General features: G+C 38.5%; 1 protein-coding gene across 2 annotated transcripts in view; it reads left to right on the top strand.

The window, feature by feature from the left end:
* The window catches only part of NECAB1 (N-terminal EF-hand calcium binding protein 1), a 58,091-nt gene extending 33,537 nt beyond the window's left edge, over positions 1-24,554 (top strand). The window contains exons 6-13 of one of the 2 annotated variants that reach the window (XM_048287142.1): positions 7,024-7,106; positions 9,013-9,125; positions 12,462-12,538; positions 16,688-16,741; positions 18,161-18,273; positions 20,074-20,151; positions 21,217-21,308; positions 24,186-24,554. In XM_048287142.1, coding sequence (XP_048143099.1) covers positions 7,024-7,106; positions 9,013-9,125; positions 12,462-12,538; positions 16,688-16,741; positions 18,161-18,273; positions 20,074-20,151; positions 21,217-21,308; positions 24,186-24,214 — 639 coding nt within the window. In that variant the 3' untranslated portion in view covers positions 24,215-24,554. Of the gene's footprint in view, positions 1-6,969; positions 7,107-9,012; positions 9,126-12,461; positions 12,539-16,687; positions 16,742-18,160; positions 18,274-20,073; positions 20,152-21,216; positions 21,309-24,185 lie in introns of both variants that reach the window. The other variant, XM_048287141.1, reaches the window with a different exon arrangement.
* Positions 24,555-25,636: the final 1,082 nt, after the last annotated feature.

The following is a 25,636-nucleotide window of genomic DNA, read 5'->3' on the forward strand; positions in this document are numbered from 1 at the left end:
TCCAGTCTCCAGCAACAAAAAGCTTCATATCTGAGCTGCTACTTAGATTATATTGGTTATACTTATTGGATAGTGTATTCTCATTTCAAAAGGAAATAGTGCTATAGATTCTAAGAAAAGAAACCAAACAAACCTGAAACTGGTTTTTACAGTTAACAGTGCTAATAAAAGTGAAACTTTGATCCAGTAAGAGTGTAGCTTGACCTGATATAAAGTTGTATCTGAAGTGCAAATCCAGTGACTACAATGCAGCAACAATCTCCTGGATAGACTTGGGCAGGACTTTTGAACAGCCAATGGAAAACATTTCTTTCTTCCACAGGTGAAAGCCAGAAAGTGCTTTGGCTACAGCAGTTAACACACACTTTTTCAAAGTGATGACCTCTGAGTGCACACTACTCCTGTAAATACTGAGGTACAGTTCTTCTTTTGGAGACAAAAGCACTGCAGGCTTCCATGGAAAGAAATGGCAGACAACGCAGGAAAAGAGGGATGGGACACTGCAAATTTTCTCCTTTTCAGACTCCGTAGAAGTCTGATTGTTTGCTTTGGAGGGACTTTCTTCCCTCCTTTGCAGCTCTTTTATGAAAGACACCTAATGATGTATCTGTGACAGCAGGGGACCAGACTCAGTGAACTAGCAAAATGCATTTGAGCAGTAGTTATCAAAACTGGTTTATTTAAGACAGGTTTCCACCCACGATTTACATACACAAAACAGAAACATTAATTTTAGGATGACAACAACACAATTTTTCAGTGGAGCTACTAAGTTCTTGAAAAGCCTCCAAGTATTTTGGGGGAAAAAAAACCCTAACTGCTTTTTACATGTTGTTTGCAAAAACATAGAAAGGGAGGTGTGTGGTGTGCAACAGCAAGATGCTGGATTCAGTGACCAACACAGTATGGCTAATTATCTGCTTCTGTGAAATAATTAATCTTTCTGCTTTGCTCAAAAAACCCCAAAGCTAAGCAAAGTCAGTGCAGCCTTATTATTACTTGAAAATTTCTTGAATAGTCTAAAAATAGGAGCCAGTAAAGTAAAAGAGAAGATTATAGGAGCTGAGAGAGTAACACAAGGCTTGAAATTTAGTTACTGATGGTGCATTTATGGTAATTATGTAAATCACTGAACTCTTGAGGGTTGATACCTATTATAAACCAGAATACTTAGATTTTTTTTTTAATTGCGTATTTGAGTAACAGTAACAGTAGCATTTATGTAAATTATATCTCAAAACAAATTAACTGGGAAGAAAGGTAAGGATATGTTGACAATAATGTTCCACAACTAACATTCTGTTTGAGCAAAAATGAAGTTTCAAATTGGTTTTTTGTTTTCACAAAAACTGTGTTAAATTAGCTGGCACCTATTTTTACGTGTGGTCAGAATTTATTAACATTTTTCACAGAATCTAGTCTTGTTCTCTATGAAATCACACTTTTTACAAGTGCACCTTTCACAGAATTAATGCAATGAATAGCTGCTGCACAAGAATAACAAGTATTTCTCAGTTTATCCTGAGTACTAATTTTCATGCACTGGCTTTGAAAATAGTTCATTTGTTCCTTTAGATTTATCGCTAATTTTTTTTTCATGTCAATCAAAAATCACAGAATCATTAAGGTTTAGAATCATTCAAATTGGAAAAAATCCTTAAATTCCTCAAGTCCAACCATTAACCTCCTGCCAAATCCACTACTAAACCATGTCCCCAGGTGCCACATCTACATATCTTTTAAATACCTCCAAGGATGATGACTCCACCACTTCCCTGAGAAGCCTGTTCCAGTCAGTAACTGAATTGACTGTCTCTCAGCTGAAGAGAGGAATGCTGGTGATAATGCTAAATATATCACCAGTTCCACCAGTTCTGCTACAAGGCAGAGAGGAATCTACAAATAAAAGCTATTTTCATCTGGGGACATTCTTAAATTATGTTTTGGAATTTTTATTTTCATTTAATTTTAAGATTGTGACTATTAGTGCAAGTCAAAACAAACTAAGATAAATTCAAAAAGCTGCAAGCAATTAATTCTGAGCAGTTATGCAAGGACTTTCCAGAGATTCACACTTTTCCTCTTCTAGCTCCTTATCAGAGTAATGAAAACTCTTGGGAACTTCTTTGATCTTTTTTTGTGGAAGATTTATACCTATTGGGTCAGGAAGAGACAATGCTTAAATTTTTGCCAGTAGCAGAGAAGATGTGTTTAGTCAGAAATAAAGATAAAACAAAATGAAAACCCCCTTAATTTAGTATTCATACCTCTAAATAGAAATTACTTCCCAGCAGAAAAATAAACATTTAACTAGCCATTCTCCTCTTGATACCTATCAAAACCACCAGCAGCTTTGATGTTTTATATATATTGTTGCAACCTTCTCCCTGGAGCAATGGCATTACACATTTCCCTGCTACCTGCTAAAATCAAACACATCCAAAACAGTTTATTGTCTCTAAGCTATGTGATGCACCTAATAGCAGTTAAATAGGAGTTATTTTTTATCCATGCATGGATTCTGTGCATACTATTATTGCAATGCCAGTGTATTACTCCTTCAGTGGTCCCAGTACAGGAGAGTGATAGACTGTTCTGACGCTATTACAAATGTGTGATGGTATTCTTTCTAATCAGCCATGGCTGCCTATTTTATTTCATTGCTGTTACATCAGCACTGCAGACGGTTAGTAGAAATTGTCACTGTTCCAATTCTCTAGGTAGAATTTAAACACATAATTTATGCTAAATGTAATACTTGGATAAAACTGTAAAACTTGTTCCATATTCGAAGTTGAATCTAATAATTGGGCACATCCTGCCTTTGATCGCTCTTAAGGTGAGGATTTTGTAAAGGTTAAATTTGTGTGGAGTCAGTACACTGAGCATGTCTCCATATGGCTTCTGGTGAAATTATGATTTTATTCTGATGCTGTTTTAATTTCTTCCTAAAGTCTAAAGAATTAGATCTTAGGGATTTCATTTTAGTGAAGTTATTCTGACTAATTTTATATCCTCAATTTAAAGTTGTAACACAGGGTATTGTCCACTAATTTGGGATCTGAACATACAGGGCAGGAGACATTCCATGATAAAGGGAAATTTAAATCGATTATTCCTTACTGAGTTCTACTCAGTGATAAATGTTTTTCAGTTGACTTGAAGGTATTTTCTGTAAAAATAAGCATAAATATTTTTATGAAATTATGTTTAATATGACATATAAATAGGAAACAGAAAATTGCTAAGTAATACATCAGTAAGAAGTGTCCCACTCCTTCTGCATCTCAAGGAGCTGCTATTCTGATAAATGGAGCAGCATGGTCAAGTCACCCAGGGAAGAGGGCTGAGGCTGGCACCAGAGACCGAGAGGATCAAGAGTTGCTGAACCTGTGGTAACCTTGTGATGGAGACTGCACTAGGAGATTCCTAAACCCTGCCTCCTCTGCCTTTATTAAAGGAGAACCTCTTCTGCACTTTTTAAGATAGCCTTTAGACACCTTTAAAGACCACAGTGACCTTTTCCACAGTGAAATCACTAATTATGTGTATTTTCAATTGTATTAAACGAAATGCAAATCTTTGCTGCTCACAAAGGTCACCGTTGCCTCTTGATGAGGAAGATGTGGAAAATTACCCTCATTTATTCACAATCAGTAAAACTAACAAGCAGAACAATATGTTAACACAGACTTATTTCATCTGGACTGCCCAAACTGTGGTGCAGTGTAATGTGTACACTAATGAACAGTAACTTACAGCTGATGAAATTCAAGAAATGGGCCATTTTTCTAGTTTATGTACAGACACCATCCATGGGTCCCATTACTGATTGATGGCACGATACACTGACAATACAAATGCTGGGCATGCCAGTCAAGCTGATTCTGTCATAATATAAACTTAATAAATTGATACAGAAGTGTTTTACCAGTGTGCCTTTAGTAAAATGCAAAATAAGGTACTTTTTGAAGGAAATACCATGGTGAAACAATACCAAAGCATGGCTACTAATTCCTCAGTGCTGAGAGCTGGGCTTGAGGTATAAATTGAATTGTAATGCACAATCTTTTTCCCTCCATGACTTAAATTATAATTATTCAGATCATTTGTATATGCTGAATACCTTCTTCCGTGATCTTTGAAGAACTTTAGAAGGACAGGTAGGAGTAGTTATCTTTCACTAGGCAGGAGTTGAAGCTGCTCAACATTGCTGTGACCTCAGAATTGCTGGACTCAGCAATTTTTTAAAGGAAAGAGTAATAATTCGTAATTATTTGCTCAACTACGTGCATTAAGAGAGTTAAGTAATTGCACATAGAATAGTTGTAAGCACTAATATTTGGGTAAAATATCCATAAGGAAAGATCTCTGATAACTCTAGACTCCCACAGATTATGTTAGCATCCTGCCTACCTTTCCCATCTTTACAAAAGTAGCTCTGTATATTCTGATAATGTAACTCCAAGACATATCTAAATATCACAAGGATCTTTTCTGTAGGGAAGCCTTTAAATATAGAAGTTATGGGACAGAAATATAAAGAAAAAAAGACTAAATCCCAGTGCAATGCACAAACTTGGAGTAGTTCTAATGAAAAAATCTTACTTTCAGATGCAGGAAAGCTTTTCTAGGTAACTTCTTTTCTGAAGGAGTTGGAAAGCAGCAGCCTCAGACAGCAGCAAGTATTACACAGCTAATGTTTATATGATCCCCCTATCTGTGAGAGCCCACCTGAAGAGTTTTCAAAATGAAACAATGTTGATGTACATTTAAGTTGTAATTCAGCATGCCTGTATCAGATTTACCATGAGTATCAGCAGGAAGCAATATGGAGATATCTGCAATATTTTCTTTCTGGATGCTCAGAATTTTAAAACACAATTCAAAAACTTACAAGAAATGGTCAGTTCTGCAATGATTTGTTTACTTATTTCCAAGAGCAATGTCAAAATCTGAAAAAAAAATGAAAATATACCATGATTTTTTACTGAAGGGTTTCATTTACCTGTCCATGCTGCACAGATTCATACATGTTGTTCTAACATGCTAGAGAATAAAAATTTTTGGTAGTGAAATGATCTCTGTCAGGTCCACTGAAGTTTTAAATAAATTACACTGGAGACAGTTTAGAAGAAGAATAAAAAATCAGCTTTCCTATTGACAAAAATATTAAATAATCATAAAAAGGTTGCCATAAACATTATTTATAGACTGGTATGAGTCCCTCAGGTACGCAGACAATCTCTCATGAGCATCTATTTTTAAATTGTATCAATGAAAAATTATTTGTTGGAAAGTGACTCACAGCTGATTAATCTGAAGATAGAAGAAGTAAATGTAGAAGACACGAAGCTTCTGGCTACATAAGTAACTTCTGATGATTCATGAGTGGTTTGACACCTGAAATTTCTGTAGCAGAAGTCTTCTAACAAGACTCAATAACATATATTGTGAAAAGATTGCGCTTATTTAAGAGCAAAATGCTTTTAAAGCTATTATCTGACAATCTGTCATTTTACATTCAAATTTCGAAACATCTTGTATTTGTGCTCTGATTGCAAACACATACATGGAGAAATTCTAAGAGAAGTCTAGAAATCAGAAAGGTATTTCAGCGGCAATTCACATTGGAAAGAACATGGAAGAGCTTAAAAATGCCAAAACTACTCACATGGGTTCTCGGATAGTGTAGGAGGCAATGCCATTGAAGTGACAGGTCTTTTTTAAAGCTTGGACATAGGGGACTATCATCCCTCTTCAGGTGTGGAGATTAAAGAAATCTTTCATTGAAGGCACCTTATATTTATGAAACTATTTCAGATGGAATTGTACCCAAACGTTTTCAAGATCAGCTGAGTGAGGAGCCAACAAATTCATTGTTTAAGAGATGTAAATCTGTTTTCTTTCTCTGTTTCTGATGTGACCTCAACACAGTAAGCAGAGGCTCTAGGGGTCTGCTCTATCCTCCCTATTACATTTATTAATGAGAAAACAAGAAAGAAGGTGTTTATATTATTGTAAAGGTCACCCCCTCACAAAGCATTACCTACTGCAGAACTACTGAATCACAGAATCACATAATGGGTGTGGAAGGGACCACGGTGGGTTTTTTGCAGATCTGGACTTGCCAGAAACATCAAATTTGACTCCAGCCATGGAAACATGATTTATTTGGTCAGGGAGACAACAGGCATAAAAATTTATTCCTGAAATTATCTACACAAAAAAAGCATAAATATTTTTGGATACATACAATACATTGGGAATGTCATTATTCAAAGAAGCACTACAGATTGCTAAGTATAGGTGCAAACTTTTATAATAACCAAACTTCTAGCTCAAATAACATTTAGATGCATTTCATGAAATTGTGAAATAGACAGAAATATGGTTTCAAAAATAATTAAACAAATTAAAGGAACAAAAATCAGTAAGAGATCAGTAAGACTGTTAAATTCAGAAGGCAACCTCTCTTGCACAAACATCCCTTCAGCCAACTGCTAGTGGGGTTTTTCAGGGAAGTATCCTGAGCATGTGCCCTGCTCAAAGACTATTCCCATAATCACTGTCTGAGACAGGCCAGTGGGCTTGATAAACATCTTTTCACAAGAGTGCATCTGAATTAAAACTTTAAATTCAATTCTGCAGCTGTCAATCTTATTTTGGCTTTTCCACACTTCAGAAGTAATGTGGTGCTGCCATCAACTGGACTTAAAGATGTAAAGAAAAGGGTCTTTTTGAGTAGAAACTGTGTTGTGTCAGTGTGTACTTGGGAGTTGTGTCTACACCTGGAAATTCAGAGGTCTTTTTGTCCATAAACAAAGGTTGCTTGTGTGGTTTACATGTGTAAACATGGAGACATCCAACCTGCTTCCTTTCTGAATGAAGTCTGAACCTTCCCTTGCGTATTTCTAACCTAGTAAGCAAAGCCTGATATTTTTGGGGTTTTTTTCATGTAATTCTTAGGACTATCAGGAAGCTTCCAATTTGGAGCAGTTTGTGACTCGCTTTCTTTTGAAGGAGACACTGAACCAGTTGCAATCCCTCCAGAGCTCCCTGGAATGTGCCATGGAAACGACAGAGGAGCAGACCCGGCAGGAGAGGTGAGCAAACCCCTCTTCAGATGCAGGGAAGGGAGTGAGGAGTGAGGTCACTGAGAACCTCCAAGACCACTTTACATTTCACCCAGAAATCTGATATAGGGAATAACAGGAGAAATAAGGGTACACTTTTTATTCCATATAGGAACCCACTAATAGGAATTTTCCTGAAATTTAATGCATATGATCCTGTGGTGGGCTGTATGTAGGACAATCATTTTGGTACACACTAGGCTCTGCTGACTTTTTTTTAAATACCTGGAGAGTTTAATATCAAATGTAGAAACCAGACCACTGCAATATAAAGAGCTCTGAAATTACTATAATGACTGTCTGTTTTGTTTGGTTTTTCCAGCTTTATGGTTTTGTTTTCATTCCTGGTTGCACAATGGTCTTCATGTTAAAAGAAGAAATAGCCAGGCTTTTGTTTGTCACAGCTTCTTCCTAGAATATTGGGCCATAGTCTTGGTTAACAGCTAGCTCTATAAACTCTCAGTCACCTGGGTAGCCTTTATCCATCCAAGGGGTTTAGCTGAATTTAGTACAATGATCTCAGTGATGAGGATTTGTAGATTCAAGGATCAAAATATTTTTGAAAAGTAACTTGTCTATATGTATTTTTTTCCTCAGTATGCTATTGTTAAAGATTATAGGGTAAGCAAAATACAAACTGTTGTGTTTCATGGACAAAGAAGATCTTAAGACCTTTCTGTTGGAAATGACATTTTCTTGTTTTTCTGTTGGAAATGTCATTTTCTTGTTTGTTTTGCTGTTGGGTTTGAGATCTCTGAAGTACAGGAGTAATACCCTGTGGTTTTGTGCCAGCATCTTGACTGTAGGAATCAAGCAGGTTTTGAAAGTCTGAGGGTGCACCGACCATGCACAGTATTTTTGTACCTCTTGACAGTTCCTTTGCAGTCATGCTATGAAACTCCTGTGAATGAAGAAACTGTGAATGAAGAATGATTACTTAGGTCAGGTCACAACCATATCATGGACACTGATCTTGAGATTTGTCTCCCTAAAAGATTTACGTTTTTGCCAGCTTAAGCCTCTTCTTTTTTTCTATTAACTTCTTTAATGACCTAACCAAATGTTCTGGTTTGGTCAAATTTAGAAATATATCCTCTGAGAGAAGGCACAACCACCGCCCACCCCCCTTACCCCCGCACCAGGTTTGGGAAAAATAAATTTTCCTCGAAGGAAATTGAAAGATATAAAAACTATTTCTTTAACAAACACACGGGAAAAGAATAATAATGCTAAATAATAAAATCTCTCTCTGTGGAGAAAAAGCCTGGGAAAGTGTTAGAGTCCTCCCTTTGGTCTCCTCAGAGCTGGGGCTTGGCCCAGGGCCAGGCCCTCTGTGCCCAGTGGAAAGTTCTCCTGATGTGCTCTGATATTGAAGCAGTCCTGTAGAAAAGGGAGAAAATCCGAAATTCCTATGAAGGAAAAAAGTTCAACTCTCAGTCTGTCTCTGGAGAAAAAGAAACTGAAAAACTGCCCAAAATCTGACTGGAAAAAAAAACCTGCAAGCTGGGTGCTTCCTCACTCCCCTGCTGCAGCTGGAAAAAAAAGTTGCTATCTCTGTGTGACCTTGAACAAGCTGCAAACTGCTTTGAATAAGTTTTGCTCAGTTTTTCCTTCCTCCTCTCAGACTCAGTTTAAAGGCATAGAAAGGCACCAGAATTAATTTCTGGGCATAGGGCAGCGATATGAGATGCACATCATAAAGTCACCCCAAGACACCAAATAAGAGTGAAAATCCAGAAAATAATTCAGTGCTCTCAATAGGTATTTCTTTTTTATTGAATTAAAAAGGGAACATAGAAGCACATTTTTTGAGAACAGAGAGAGAAGAGCTCTCCTACATATTTTTCCTTAAGAAGTCTCCTGTGTTTCTGTGCAGAAAAGATCCAACAAAACCAGAAGTGCTCTCAATTCAGTGGCCAGGAAAACGCTTAGCTCGAAGGCTTCAGAGGAACAACAGCCTGTCATCAAATAATCCTCATTCTAGCACAGGTATGGTATTTCACATTTTAAAGATATTTAAAATGTGCTTACACTCATGCACAGAAAAAGATGCACATGTCTTACTCACAAAAATTTAATTTTAACATCTAACTAAATCAGATACTTTACTGGCAGAAGACAATTTCAATTTAATACAGAAGATATTAACTCAAAACTGAGGAAACTGAGGAAAATCAATGCATACCCATAGATCTGAAATTATAAAATATAAAAACATAATTGTAGGCCAAACTGTGTATTTTGTATTGCTCCAACACTTTTTAGGCAATCTTTATTGCCTGCAGATTTGAATGAAAAGGTGAAGGCTATAACTTATATACAACCCTGAGTCTCTGCCATGACTCACATCCCAGCTGAGGGGAATAAATAAGAAACAGAAAGAGAAAATACAAAACCTGAAAGAAAAGAATATTTCATTTAAGATAACACAAAAAAAGTCTGAAGCAGAATTGTGCTTTGGAAAATGATAGAAAATTATTTGCTTTGGTAAATGGGATTCTTTGGAAGGAGTGACATTAAGCATGAGGCTGCAGTGAAGACATCTCCATGCTTAGTGCTGTGTCCCAGAATCAAGGCATGAAGATGACTGAAATAACAAAACGTGATGGGTCTAGCTTACTTCTTGACTAGTCACTGCTTGCAGCCACGTGCTGACCTCTTCCTTTTAAACCCTCTCCTGAGGACCTTTCTGTCACTCACATTCATGACTCACTCCCTTTCATTCACCAAATGATGCTGCTCATTGAGAGCAGTGATGCAGGATGATGGTCAGTCTCTTGTGAGTTGATGTTGTTCCTAACAAGGAAGGTCACAGAACCTTGTAGCTGCACTCCTAATTCAGAAGGAACCCAAGCAAATGCAAGCTCTACCAAATCCATTCACTGCATTGGTGTAATCTCAAAGAGCTAACATTTACTTCCACAGCTCTACTAATAGCTGACAGCTGTCCACTTTCCTGCACAAGATTTGTGTTTGTCTTGGCACTTGGTCTTCCTGCTTACCCCCTGCTGCCCACATGCATAGTAACACTGTGGTGTGTGTATGCACTCGAGGCTCAGGCCAGCATTTCTTCAGCCTGTGTACTTGTTCAGGTATAACCACACCCTGCCTCCTCTAGAGATCACAGCTGTGGAATGTTCTCAGCATTAGGATTTCTTTGTTTGGTCAAAACCATGCAAGTGCCACAAGAACTCTCAGCTGGAAAATGAGCAGATTAATGAATGTGCATAACAAGAGCATTTATTGAAAAATCTCCAGTTTCTGATAAACAACCCTTCTCTCTCCTTAGAGCTATCACTTATGTACACATTTACATGGTGGGTGATGTCAGGAACTGCTTTATTAGTGCACATTTTTTTCCTAGAGTATTGTGCTTTTCATTTGGCAGACAATTTTCAGGAGACTTTAGCAAAGCAAAACTTTCCAGAGACTTTAGAGGGACTCACAGAATCACAGAACATCCTGAGTTGGAAGGCACTCATAAGGATCATCAAAGTCCAGCTCCTGGCCCTGTACAGCACCGTTCCCAAGACTTACACCATGTGCCTGAGAGCATTGTCCAAATGCTTCTTGAAATCCTGGTGCTGTGACCACTTCCCTGGGGAGCCTGTTTCAGTGCCCAACCATCCTCCGGGTGAAGAATTTTTTCCTAATATCCAACTTAATCCTCCCCTGACACAGCTTGATGCCATTCCCTTGGGTCCTGTCACTCGTCACTCTCACTGGAGAGAAGAGACGGATTCCTGTCCCTCCTCTTCCCCTTGATGCCTTAAGAGGCCTCCTAGACACAGAGACTAGACAGGAGTAAGGGAATAAAAGTAGGTATTTATTTGAAAGGCCTTCAAAGGTACCCCCTGGGGGCCAGAGGCTATTGCCAAGATAGATAACAGGTCAGGAGTTCTTCACACTTTTATAGGTTTGGTTCATTTGCATATCAGGGTTAATTCTCCAGTTAAAGCTTTAGTTTAATGGTGTAATTCCCCTCAGCTTGCCCCCCTTTAGAGGCTCTTTGGTTTATACTTTTTGGGCCTAGGACGGTCTGGGTGTCCTTGAAGAGCAGGACCAGAGAGGCTTTATTATGTCTACCTAGCATGAGAGAGCAGAAGTTAACAGGCTACAGGAAACTTCAGAATTACACACTAAGAAGTACAGGATTTGAAAAATATAAAAGTTAAAACCTAAGGCATCACCCTCATGAGGAAGTTGCAGACTACAATGAGGTCTCCCCTCAGTTTCCTCTTCTCCAGGCTGAACAAACCAAGTGACCTCAGCCACTCCTCATACGGCTTCCCCTCAAGGCCCTTCACCATCTTCATAGCCCAGATGCTTGTGCCTTTCTAGTGATGTCTTATCCTTGGTCCTAAAATTAAGAGCCAGACGTGGTTAAGGGATAAAGGGTTTTTACCTTGGGATTTAATAAGAATCCTTATGGTGCAACAATTAGTCAAGATGGAATGCACACACACGGTGGATTGCGTGTACAATTTTATAGACCTTGTGAATTAGCATATTTAACAGAGATGCCCCCCAGTGAGAGGCTTGAATGGAGTGACATCTCACTATGCTAAATTATTCCCCCCTAGATGGGCCTAATTCTAGTTTACAGGGTATGTTCTAGAGGGGCCTTAGTTTCTTAAGATAGCGTAAGGCTTTCCGGCCTCCAACTGTGAGGCCTTTAGGATGTTTGGTCTTCTGCTCTAGAAGAATACCGGGACTATGCTAAGATGTCAGACCTAAAGAATTACAAGTATGCATGCTAAGGGTACTGAGAATACATAAAAGGTATATAAAAAGAAAAGGCAAAAAATCATCATGGCATCACTGGAACACGATCTTCTAGCTCCACCCTTGCTATATGACATCAGATCGGGTTGGATGGGGCCTGAGCAATCTGATCTAGTGGAAGTTTCCCTGCCCATGGCAGGGGAGTTGAAACTAGATAATCTTTATGGTCCCTTCCAACCCAAACCATTCTAAGATTCTATGATCTGGTCACTACACAGGCAGGAATATACCTGCAGTAGAGATGAAGATTTTTCTTTGGTTATCAGTATGATTTCAAAAGCACTGGCATTAATCTAGAATGTAGTTTTCATTCTGTATGAATTTCTATTGTATTTTAAACAGAAGGAAAATCATTCATAGAGTCAGATCATGCTTTCCTTTAGTTTCACCTAAATGAACATTGAACTAGTTGCAGCACAATCTTTGAGAAGCAAAATAAATTGCATGCTAAACCTTTTTTTAATATAAAATACAGGATTACACTATGGATGAGCAATTTAGTAACATTTTATAAATGTTTATCATTTATCTTTTCCAAAGGTTGGATTGAGGAAGACAGCCAATGGGTCATCCAGATAAACAGACTCCAGAAGCTAATTGATAGACTGGAAAAGAAGGTGTGTGGGCTTTTTCACCTGTTTCTTCTTTCACTTTCAGTAAAGCAATCCTTAAAACACAAATGTTTTCAATGCCCCAGCTGCAACATTACCTAAGAGAGCTAACACTCATTAAATTACTACATTTTTCTTCCACCTTCCTTTTTCCTATTCACGACATGGCTTTTCCATGCTTCCTTTCCCTCTCCCATCACCACAGATTAAACTTTTCATAAAGATATGAAAAGCTGCATTGTTCTATGACTGGAGGATGTTAATGTATTTAATTATGCTTGTTCAGGGGAACATGCTACAACCTTCCCCTTTTAGCATCTGATATTTTCCTCTTCCTCTCCAAACATTCCTGTGAAAGCTTGACAGAAAGTTTTGTTTCCTCCTTTCCCATCAGAGAATACTCATTTATAAAGATTAAACCACTTTCCTTGTCAGTACAGTTCAACCAAAATCTGATGCAAATCCTGCCTGGGAGCTGGCTGTACCACTTCCCAGAACCCAGAAACCACCCGTGGTTTCCACACCAAAGCAGAGCCCTCCAGGAGTCTGACATATGACCCATCTGATGCAACAATGCCAGGGCTTCCCAGTACTTGTAAAATCCTGAGCCACATCTGTCAGTACAGAAAATATCTATTCCTCTTGTTATTGAGACCTGATTGCTACCCTGGTGTTCAAAAGTTATCTTATAATCTGTGTGTGATGACTTCGTTTTTTTGGAGAAGAAAGAACAGGAGGGGAAAAAGCAAGGTTATAAATTCCTGGGCTGTTCTCTGCATTAAGTTTCCCTATTGAAGGACAGACAGACAATTTCAGGTAGGCGCTAAGGGAGTGGCTGAATTCAGTGGATTTTGTGACCCAGGGTATTTCTTCCTCCTTGTCTACTAGAGGTGAGGTTTTAGGCTGAAGTGCTCTCAGACTCAGGAGTAGCTCCCATCCCAGTGCAGCTGATGTTGTTCCTCCCCACAGGTCAGTGCTCACCAGCAGCGAGACTGTACCTGTACTCCAAAGACACTGGCATGGGTCTCTTCACCAGCACTCACAGGGACATGAAACAGCCTGATCCCGTTCTTTCTTTCTAGCTGATTGGGATATTCCCCCATGAATATTATCATCTAGTATTTGTGTCTGGACCCATACCCTTTACCCAGGCACTGGCTCAAACCTTGGCTCATGGCAGAAAAATGTCTTCTGTTACTCCACCACTAGTCCAACTTGAGTTCAGTAGCAAGTTACACACATAGAAAATAGTCAAGTAAGGGATTTAACAAAAAAAAAACAAACCAATAAATGGTGGTGACTTGGCACAGCGGTCAGCAAGAGAAGCATACTGACCTTTCCCTGCTGTTGCTCCCTCCCAAATGAAAAAACTGCCCTTAATTACTTTTCCCGTTTGGTCTCAGTTTGGTATTTCTGTTATCTCAGCTTTATTACTGATTAGCTGCGTATGGTCACGTGACCCCAGCACGATTGGCTTTGCTCCAAAAGGAGCCCAGTATTCCCTTAGGTTATCCCTGCAGCCTGACAGTCTCTTGCATCACTTCTCCTTCACCAGCTGTGAAATTCAGCCATTCCTTGTGGCACTGTCCATGACTTCTGTCAGCTTCTTACTCTGTTCCTTGCCATGCTCTGCAGCTCTTCATGCTCTGCTCGGTCCAGCAAGCTCTGGCCAGGGAATACCCATGAGCCTCTATCCAGCTGCTTCCTCCCAGAGGTCATTTCTTCATGGGAAAGGCAATTACACAGCAGTTGCCACATTAACGACATTTTAGTAGCAGCTTGATTTTTTCTAAATAGATATAAATTGGATTTTGAAATGTCAAAGTCTATCACAAATTATTAGTCTGGCTTTACTCCCCACCCTGCTTTGGAAACAGCAGCTCACTGTCCTGCCACAGTTGCCACCTGACATGGACTGATGTCAAAAGAAAACATTTAAAAGAATGTTACTTAAAAAAGAAATATACCTGGCATACAGCAATAATGCAGTGTAAATGTTACAGAAAGCAGCCAAACATTTTGTGGTAAATATACTAACAACAAGGATGTTATAAAATGATCAAATCTTCTACAGATAAACAACAGAGAACCTCAGCCTGAAAAGTGCCAAAGGGATACAGTGGCAGGGCATATACCTCCCATAATTACCTCCTTGTCAATATAAAACTTGATTAATAAACCATAGCAATTAGATAAGTCCAATTTTTCCAGTAGACAACCTATTTATATCCACCTTTGCCTAACTTTGCAGCTGCTTGATTTTGTATCTCACAGCCACATCTGACTGTGAGAGGCATTAAATACCAGCTGCCTTTCAGCAGCTACGAACAGCCCCTCTTTCTGACTTTGCCCTGAAACAGATTAGAAAGGATTGCATAATCATGCTAAAGGGAAATTTCCAGAATCCACCCCTTCTCAGCTGAGGTGGGGTAGGATTGCAGAGGCATTTTAAAGCCCCAGCTCTGAGCTGCATAAGTTTTTATTTCCAGGCTGCACGGTACTGGGCTGGCAGAACCTCTGTTCTGCACACCAGGCTACTTCCATCAGGCTCAAAAGCCAAGCCACCCAGTGCAGGAGCCCTCTTTCCTCACAGATGGGGACCATGTGCCAGTGCTCACATGCTCCAAGGCCACACAGGCTGGCTGTGCAGACTCACCCCATCTGTGCAGGCACGCTCTGCCTAATGACATAACACTACTGAAGAACTACTAGAGATTATTTTTAACTCCTAGAGGGGGCTAGCAAGTTATGAGTCAGTGTTCCTACTGGAATACTACCTGGTGAAGGGTAGATTTAGCGTTGTCTAAGTCTTCTGCTGTGTTCTGTCAAAGGGGAATTTGACCATGAATCAGTCCTGTAATTTGTCTATTTTCACTCAAATTCTAAATTTACATATACTGGCAAAGAAAAGAATTATTCTCTTGTTACCTGTAGAGAAACTTTGCAGTACAACTTGAGTCATTACTTTCCTCTCTTTTTCCATATGTTTCCCAAGAAAAAAATAGCAGGGAAAGTATAGAACTACAGGAATACACATTTTTCCCTCAGTTTTTTTATCTGAAGTGTCTGCACTGACCATAAAGCTGGCTGCCTTTCCCTTCATACACACCTTTCATGCCTTTCTATCCACATTCCGCAGAAGATGTACAACTACACAGCAGTTTCTGAATACTTCACTCCTGCCTTGCTCTGCCACCTGCTGCTGGTGGAGGTCCTCTGTTCATTTGAACTCTACCTGCACATCTCTTGCTGGCTTTTCAGCGAGTACAGCATCTGTGCTGGCAGAACAGCTGCTACCTGAGGTTAATCAATCCTTACCCATGCTGGGAGCGGAGGAAAATTTTTCTCTTTGCTACACAAGAGCTGTGTTCAGTGAGAAGCGAAGCACCACTAACAAAGAGTGTGTTTTGCTTCAGCTGCTTATTGCAAATCAATCTGCTTTTCTTTTCAGGCATATGGGTGTTTTTCAGAATATCATAATGACACTGGGTTAGGAAGTACTGCATGTGCCTGGAGAGTAAAGAATAATTTTTTGCGCTCTGCTGGTTGGTGTTTGAGTGAATCACTGATTCCTGATGTGCACATCCAGTTTGTGTACCAGGTGTACTCAGAGACACATCTCTTTGCTGCTGCCCAGCCTGTCCTCACAGCAAGGGCAGCAGTTCAGAAACCTGACTTGGACCATCATGCACATCTCTTTCAGTGCTAGAAAACAGCCCCCTGCAACCATAGAGTCCCTGTAGGGGAATTTCTTCTGTGTAAAGTTTTATGATTGCACAATAGTGGCTGATAGTTCATTTCAAATTACCCTTCTTGCTCTCCACAGTCTGTGTGACAATTTGAGAGGATGTCTGTCTTTTCTCAATTAAATCCAACATACATTTGGGAACAAGCAGATTTGTTAAAATGAAAAATCACCTGCCAAGCACTATAAATAAAACTTTAGAAGTCAGCCTGGGCTGGAATTAACCACTGAGGCATGCAAGATCTTGTAAGCAACATTTCTGTTTGACTTAGAACTAATAAAGAAGAGATTTAACTTCTTGAGGTAGAACAGAATCTAGTTATTGGAATAGTTTGTTAAAAATGTAAGAGCAGAACACAGCTGTAGTATTGACTCCTACAATTTCTATTTTCTTTTTAATTGCCTCAAAGGATCTAAAGCTTGAGCCACTTGAAGAGGAAGTTTTGGAAGAAAATGCAAGATCTGTAAGTACTTTTCAAGATAATGATTTTGACATTGGATTTGAAACACTAGGCATTGAGACCGTACCTGGTCTCTTCTGTTAAAAAATAATTTTAAAAATCTTTATCCTCACTTTTTCCAGTAATCACAGTTAGCAGAATACACTGTGCAAAAGGCAACAGAACAAAACTTAGAATATGTGGGCAAAACTTTTATACTAATTTTTTGCATTGCTTTCAAAGGATAGAGTGAGCCAAAACTTTAACACACATAAGGAGAAAAATGTGTCATTAATAAGATTTATCCAATGTTTATGGGGTGGTGGCTTCTCTGCTCCAAATGCTGCATGCATACTTTAAACCCTTGTTTTACAGCCTCCTTCCCTCCAAAAACTGCTGTAGGAAATCCTATGAGGTAAAATGAAAGAGTATCTAGTGCTAACCAGTAATCAACATTACAACCTACAAAACCAAAACTGTGACCAGAAATAAACTTACTGTTAAACAAGTTTATGTCCCAAGATTGATACACTAGCATTCCTAAATTCACGGCTTTGAACCTAAAAAATGCAAATCAAATGCAAGTGAAAAGATTATTTCGTAACAGGAGTTGCATTAGATTTTTTTTTAAATGAGATTATGCATTATTGCTACACAGACTGCTTATAATCCATGATATAACAGTATTCATAATCAAAGCAGAAACAAGTCAAAAACCTGTATAAGACATTAAGTTGTACTCATTAAGAAGAACATAGTGTTCCTTTAAATATTCCATTAGTGAAGTTGACAAGCTTCAGTAGATGAATCAATAAATTAACTATTTGAAAGAGCTAAATGATAATTATATTAATTCAGGATAAATAGGTCTTCTGTACTACTGACTGTTTCCATAGTCCTGTTTATAAAGACTTTTCATTTCCTGCAGAATTGTGGAGGGAAGACCCCCTCTCTATCCATCACTTAACATGGGCTATCTTAGGCCTCTCACTCACCTGAGGTTCAGGGCTCTAAAAGGTAAAAAACTATGAAAGCACCTCAATTAAAGCAACAATGCATCCAGTGCAGATTGTGGGGATATGCTCTCATCCCAAACCTCACACCTGCTGGCATACATTCATCCAAGGAAACTCACTGACTTTATTACTGAACATCTTAAAGATCAGCCTTTGTTTTGCCCTCTTCTGAAAAGACTCTCATCCCGAGTTTGGACAACTCTTCTTCTCTGAAGTGGACGCTCATGCCTAGACATAAAAACCATGCTTTCTAACAATGCATTTCTAATTCTCCACTCCAGACAGGGACTTCAAACTTCAAGGGAACTTTTGTGCGTTTTCTTTGATGATTGTGGTTTGTATTGTTTCATGATAGACTTTTCTGAGTTTAAAGTACAAGGAATTCAGAGGAAGATATGGCAGTAATAGTGTAATGGTTTTGTATCAGCACATAATGATCGTTCAGCATCAAATGTCTGTGATAGAAGAAAAAGTGGAGGAATTCCGTCTTGCCCTGAAGCAGTATGTGGAATCTGCTTCTGCTCAAGGTGGCTGCTTGCAGTAAGTACAATGTTATTGTCCCTGGGCTGAAGGAAGGAATGCAGTCTTTTTTCTTTAATAAGATAATAATAATAATTCTTGGATTATTTATGAAGAGAACCTATAACTCCTTTCTTGGTGGGTTATGTGTGTGTGTAAGAGCTTTTCAAAGACAGCTAGAACTAGAAAGAGATGTCAGAATGTGCAGATTTTAGGTACTATCACAAAATGACAGTACAGGCTATCCCAAAGATGCTAAACAATCTTTTCAGGCTTGTTAGCTCTGCAGGTCATCAAGTCATGACTTCTGGAAGCTCCTAGGCTGAGACTCTTTGTTGGAAAACTCATTTGCCATCCTTCATTTGTGCTCACCTGGCAATGGAGCAACTTATCAACTTGTTTGCCAGTTCTCTGCTTGGAAGCTTTCAGAATCTTCCCTTTAGGCTGTCATTGTAGCATTTTAATTCATAAGAAAGAATTGGAAAAATTAAAAAGCAAATTTGTCAATGAAACTGTGTTTCTACTTTGCTCCTTTTAGAATTAAATAAAACATCAGAGCTGGGTTAAGAATAAATTTTAGCGGCTTACCACTGTACTTAATTTCTGAATTTAACATAGTGGAGAGATCTACTATCATACATCCTACAGACCATTATGAAAAACATATTTTTGTAATGTGTACACAATACTGCATCTTTCTTTATATTCAAGGGCTTCAAAGACTGCCTATCACATCTCTAATTTATGAGTCTTGTTACTATGAGATTATCACATTTAGGATTTTATCAGTAGTGTTCACATAGACCAGAAAAATTAAGTTAAGATGGAAGAAGAGTGATCTTTCTGCAGTGGTAAAGGCAGACTGATAAGGAAAATAAAATTTTCTTGTTGGCCAAGAGATGGGAAAAAAACCCCATGAGAAGCCCTCCCAGCCCCCTCCCAGAAATGAACAACCAGCAAAACACTGTAGTGACTGCAGACTTGTCAGGGAAGAGAGATTACATGACTTCAGAATGCAACTCAGCAAATGGTGGCACAAAGTTCCTTTCTCGCCCAAGTTTACAGGCGTTTGTTAAGTCTGTAATGCCACCTAACGGATGGGTTTTGCTGTAGCTATAATTGACAGTGACTTGTTTATTCCAACAGCTTTTGATATTTTTGCTATTTTACTGTGCACTTTCACATACAGCAGGAGAAAACCAATAAATCATAAAACATTGCTGACCACATTATGAAGCATAAGCTGAGACCAGTTTTCAAGCACATCCTTAGTGAGATCAGCAATCTCACATGTGGGCACACTGACAAATCTGTATATATACTTTCTGTGCCATTTATTGAAACACCAATTTGAGTACCCAAGTGCATAAGTGCCCTACATGCTATAAAGCTTTTATGCTCAGGATAATAAGCAGGATGATTCTGTGTAGAGGATCAAGAGATATTCTGTGGGTCATTTTTCACCCTTGAGAAACTGTTCCTTGAATAACTTATGAAAAGTAACTAGTACCCAAAATATTATTTTAAAGGTGTATCTGCAGCAGATATCAGCCTATCTGGCAATACTAACTAATAAAAATAAATACACAAGGATTTATTTTCTAAAAGCTCACATAATTTGCAGTATATGATCACTATGATAATATAACTTTGTTTATTACTTGGGTTGTTTTTTGGGTTTGGTTTTGTTGTTTTGTTCTGTGGGGGTTTTTTTCAAAAATCACTGCATTTATTCCTAATCATAAGCAGTTAGGAATAAAATGTATATGTCAAATAACTTTATTGCGTTTCATTAAATTAGTTCTACTGTGAAATTTTTAGTGTTTCCATACAGAAGTTTCCAACTAATTTCCGCTTCATTGTTTATGAGTTCTGGGAAAACAGCAATGCCTGGAATAGGTAAGTTTTGGTGGCATTTTCAGGGTTTTGGTGGCGAGTATTTTTTTTTGGGTTGGTTTTTTTTTTTTTTTTTTTTTTTTTTTGGTAATACATAAAGTTTTGAAGTTTAGAAATCAATTGTGTAGAAAGACTGAGTACAAATTACTTTAAATACTGCTAACTGATCTTTTGATAAATATATCACAATTAATACTTCAGAACAATACTTCAGTTGCTAAAGACTTGAATATACTGAAACATAAATAAAAATGCCAGAAAGAAAAAGGTGATTCAAAACAGAAAAAGTCTGAAAGTGAGTAGATAAAGATATAGCATCAGACAGATGTTAGTTCATCGCCGACAGAAAACCAGGAAGACAGCAATATTAACAGAGCTTCACAGTAAAGAAGAAACAAAAAGACCCAATTATTGAAACAGGAGATGTGCCACCCCACAGCACACTTCAGCATGCAAGTAGTTATGGGGAACTCTCCCAAAACTTCCCAATCCACATCACAGGAACTCATCTGACAGACTCCCAGTGTCTCTTTTTGGGCCCAAAATAGAAGTTATAGTGACTAAATATCCTACCAGATGAATTTTAGTCTCTGGCAGGCAGATGACTAAGAAATTGAGACAAAAAGATAATCTACATTTAGTTAAAAAAAACTCAGACAAACCAACCCTATGATCCTAAATCTGTAGACAGAACTCGTTCTTAGGGAGATGGAGAAGTCTCTTGAAGCTTTGTTGCTTTCCTTTCAAACCAAAGCCCAGTTTTACTGGGTTTCCTATCACAAAGACTCAAGAACACTGGTAACACACGTCAGCATCGAACTGGGTCACAACCAAGAGATGAGCATCAGAGTGACAGTGAGCTGCACAGAAAAAAACTGTGTTTAATATAACATGCAAGAACTTCATAGCTTATCTGGTCTCCTCTCCCACAATAACGTAGGTTTTGAAGCACAGAATCTCTGTTACAGCATTAACTGTAATTAACTTAGCAGTAACTTCTAATGCTCATTTAAAAAATTGAGCTCCTTTAAAAAACCTGTTACATTTTTATTTTTTACAATTATTTAGCCACCTTCAAATGAATTACAGCAAGGCATTCCAAAGAAGTAATGTGGATTTCTTGGAAGCTCCAGAGCTCATCACAACAATGCTAGTCCCTGGTAAATATCAACTTTTCACATTTTTTTGTTTGTTCCTTATGAAAGGTTTTATTATATTAGTGTGTTCCATATGCAAGACCATTGCATAATATCACCCTTAGTCAGATCTGCTTTGGTAAAGTATAGAGGAGAAAGGGACTCAAAATGTTTTTATTTTAGCTACAGAAATATAAAATGCATCAGCACGGAGAAGACCCACAGTGCTTTATTTTACATACTGTGAAGTTACACTAACATACACTATTTGAGAAAATATCTAGAATAAACAATACTATTTGTGAATGGTAAAATAGACCCTGTTTAATCTTTTCAAGGAAAAAAAATGCTTTCTGATTAAGACTTCAACTTATTCCTACTTACATTGACTGAAGGGAGCCTTAATTACCAATAACTGATATTTACTAACCAACTTGTTGTACATACTTCCTGCTATGTTAAAAAAAGCAAAGTGGTAAAGATTCAGATTATTATTCCTAATACAAACCAATGAGCATGTAACATCTTTCTCCCAGAAAAAAGAGTTAAAAGGCACAGTGCAGGATGAAGCAAAGAAAGCATCAGTCCCATATTTACAGAGAGAGGAGAGCAATTTTGGTGGGTTTTTTTATTTTAAGGAACACAAATCTATTACAACGAAGCCCTAATTTCCTGTATGTCTGGGTACAGACTGTATTTAAAATAATAAAACCCCACTTAGTAGAAAAATAAATGTAGTCCTGTACCCAGGGCTTCTCCTTAAAAGAAACTGGCCAAGACATCTTCGGACCTCATGAGCCTGATCTGGACACAAAATTACATGCCAGGGATCCCTGCAGAATCAGAAGATTGCAGTTAATGAACCAAGAATCTCTGTAAATCTTGTATCTTACTGGGATATTGCTGGATTTAAGACAAACTTGACTGTAGCAAACAATGAAGCCTTTCCCCAAAATTCTTTGTGTCCAAGAGACTGCACATGATCCACCAGTGTTCCAGGGTAGTTTTCTCACGGGTAAAGTACAATTAACATAAAATAAAATGTAAACGTAACTTTTAAATGCCTAAATATGGAAGTGTCTGAAATTGGATTCCAGCTACACATTAAAGCATTTACTCTGCCTGCTAAGAAAGATTTCAGTCTGCAGCACTCTATCTAGCAGACAGTTGCCATAGAAACAGCATTTCTCACTGTGTACTCCTTGCTGGGGTGGGGGGACCAATGGGAATTAATGCACTCACAGCTCTTCATACAATTTTATACATTACCTGTAATTTAGAAATCTGTGCACTGATTTGAACCCTGTTTCATAGAAATATGATTTGTATAGATCATCCCACAACTGATCTATATAAATCATCTATGTCTTTGAAAGACAGTAAATGTTCTTGAAGTATAAAATGATGGCTGCAATACACTGCAGTACACTTTAGAAAAGAATTTTAGACACCGTAAAGTGACATCACCGTAAAATCAGAAGAAAAAACCCCCAAACCTGTCTGCAATTAGAACACAAGATAGGCTCTATTTTAAGAGCAAATTTACCTTGGATGAGAAACTTCCAAACTTCCTCTACACATCTGGGTAGCTAAGAACTGAATCAATTGCAAATTGTAATCTGAATCTGATTCGATCAAAGTTTACAACCCAAAAGTCTTTACCAATTAAGTAAAATTAATAAGGATACACTTATGTGGCCAAGAATGATTCAGGAAGACAAGTTTTCAAGACTGTTTGGTCCAGTATTATCCTAAAGAGAATTAATTTCCCGTCGGTTAATAAGAACCACAACCTATTACAACCACTCATACACCTGTTAACTCACCCAGTTGCTTCAGCCAATCTACCAGGGTGGCATGAATCACTCAGTTCACCTTCAGTGAATATCTCATTTTTACACAAGATCTGGACTTGAGGACTCCTGAGAACCTTTGAGCGAAGAAAACATAAGCTAAGGGGAAACCATTGAACAATTATAACACTATAACCCATGAGAAATAAATAGTTAAATTTGCATTTTTGGGGGCTGAAATTCATTAATCCACTGATGTTTCAGAGACTACTAGGCTCATAGCCTGAATTCAGGTAAGACTCTTGAGTATTTTCTCATCACGTTTCTTCATGAATAACAATTTTCATTAAAATAGCATTAATGGCAGCATTTATGGATACATACACAAGAAACAAGTTCTGTAATGAATTTCTGTAGTGTGAAACCTATGGAGCCGAGAGCACCCATCTCCCATCTCTGGCATCTCAGATCCAGTCACAATTCCTTTCCTTCCTTCCCATCTCTCTCCATAAATCTTGTGGTTCCTCTCTGCATAAGGCTCCATTTCAAAAGGCCAAAGGCGAACAAACACAAATTGGTTTCACCCCAGCACTGTCTATAATCTGGTGATTACAGAACTTTTTATGGGAATGACATTTTACAAGTTCATCAATTCTCTTACTTTCGAGGACAAAATGCTATTAATTCCTAGAGTTGTGTTAAAAAACCACCAGATCAGAATAATGTCACAAGGAAAGCAAGTCATTAAAGGTAACACAACCAGGGAACATAGTGCTCAGCTTAAAAACTGACACAGCAGCACAGGATTGAGGATTTATGTGGTTTGCACTTGGGTATCTGGGTGCTTAATTCTATGCAACCGCACCTATGACACATTAATGCTTCTTTTGATGTTATCAAAAGGAGATATAATGCTTGTGATAAAGCCACCTTCCCACCACTTATCTCTCCCTGTATTCTGAGCACTTTTTCTCACCAGTATTAGCTGCATATATTAAACTAATCTTTCTTTATATATGTTATAGGTATTTTATTTAGGATTTTTACCAGAGGTCAAAGAAGAAATGCCCTTTATGTTAACAAATAAATAAATTCTGCTCTCTTCCAGCATCGTGGTGGGTCCTCAATAACGACTAGAAGCTGTGGTTCCAAGTAATGCTAATGTATTGTCTTTTGTTACACTATCATTCATATTGCAGTGTACAGGTGCATTTATGATGTGATAATGTTCGTTATTATGGATGGGATCTTTTCCACTCGATCCATTTTAAAATCTGGAAAACTGCGTATTCATTACCTTCTCCTCTTGTGACTAGTTCAGTGAAATGAAGCATTCTAAAAACTAAAATAAGACAACATGATAAACTATTTATTTTGTATATACAGTCCAAACTGTCACAGAAAAGTATGTCTTGAATGTATGACTAAATATTTGTGAAAAGTTTTATTATTGCATTAATAAATAATCATTACTTAATGCTGCTGTGGTCTCCTTTTACAAAACTAGTATGAATCTGAACACACATTTTCATACATGTCTGCAGAGAAGCTAAGTCCTTAATGAAAAGAATAAACATAGGGACAACTCTTTGTGCTAATACAGAACTTTGCCCAGGATATTTTCTGCTCAAAACAAGACAAGGCAGTACTATCTTCTCTTAATGGACTCTAGCCTTTACCCTCACAAGAGGAAACATATCTGCCTATCTGTTGTCATTATAGATCCCCAGACTTGACATTTCACAACTTCTATGGCCTGACCACTCAGAAAATACTTTCTTTACATCTCTGGCAGGTTCCTGTAGAGAAACTGCTGTTACAGCATAAATAGCCATAAACCTTGAGCTTGTTTGGAGGTTCTAGCAGGGGAGCAGGGCTACTGTATACCCTTGACTGATGAACAACACCATCTCTGCGGGGGAGATCACCCTCTTCTACCAGTGTGCAGCTTTGGTAGGGACGTGCATGGCGCCTTGAGGGAGGAAGGGGACACCCACCTAGCCAGCCAGGTCAGCTCAATCAATCTGGCCATTATAGGGTGACAGATGTTGTGGCCAGACTGCCCTCATGTCCAGGGGCCTGCGGGTCCTGGTCCATGGCAAGATGAATATGAGTCAGCAGTGCCCTGGCAGGCAGGAGGGCCAACCGTGTCCTGGGGTACATCAGGCACAGCATCACCAGCTGGGCAAGGGAGGGGATTGTCCTGCTCTGCTCTGCACTGGGGCAGCCTCACCTCAAGTGCTGGGGACAGTTTGGGGCACAACAATATAAAAGAGATATAAAGCTATTAGAGAGTGTCCCAAAAGAGGGCCATGAGGATGATGAAGGGCCTACAGGGGAAGCTGTACAAGGAGTGGCTGAGGTGACTTGGTCTGTTCAGCCTGGAGGAGACTGAGGAGAGACCTCATTGCAGTCTGCAACTTCCTCATGAGGGTTAGAGGAGATGCAGACGCTGATCTCTTCTCTCCGGTGACAAGACCCAAGGGAATGGCATCAAGCTGTATGAGGGGAGATTGAGGTTAGGCATTAAGAAAAGGTTCTTCACCTGGAGGGTGGTTG

Source organism: Corvus hawaiiensis, chromosome 26 (assembly GCF_020740725.1).
Source record: "Corvus hawaiiensis isolate bCorHaw1 chromosome 26, bCorHaw1.pri.cur, whole genome shotgun sequence".
Taxonomy (NCBI): Eukaryota; Metazoa; Chordata; class Aves; order Passeriformes; family Corvidae; genus Corvus; species Corvus hawaiiensis.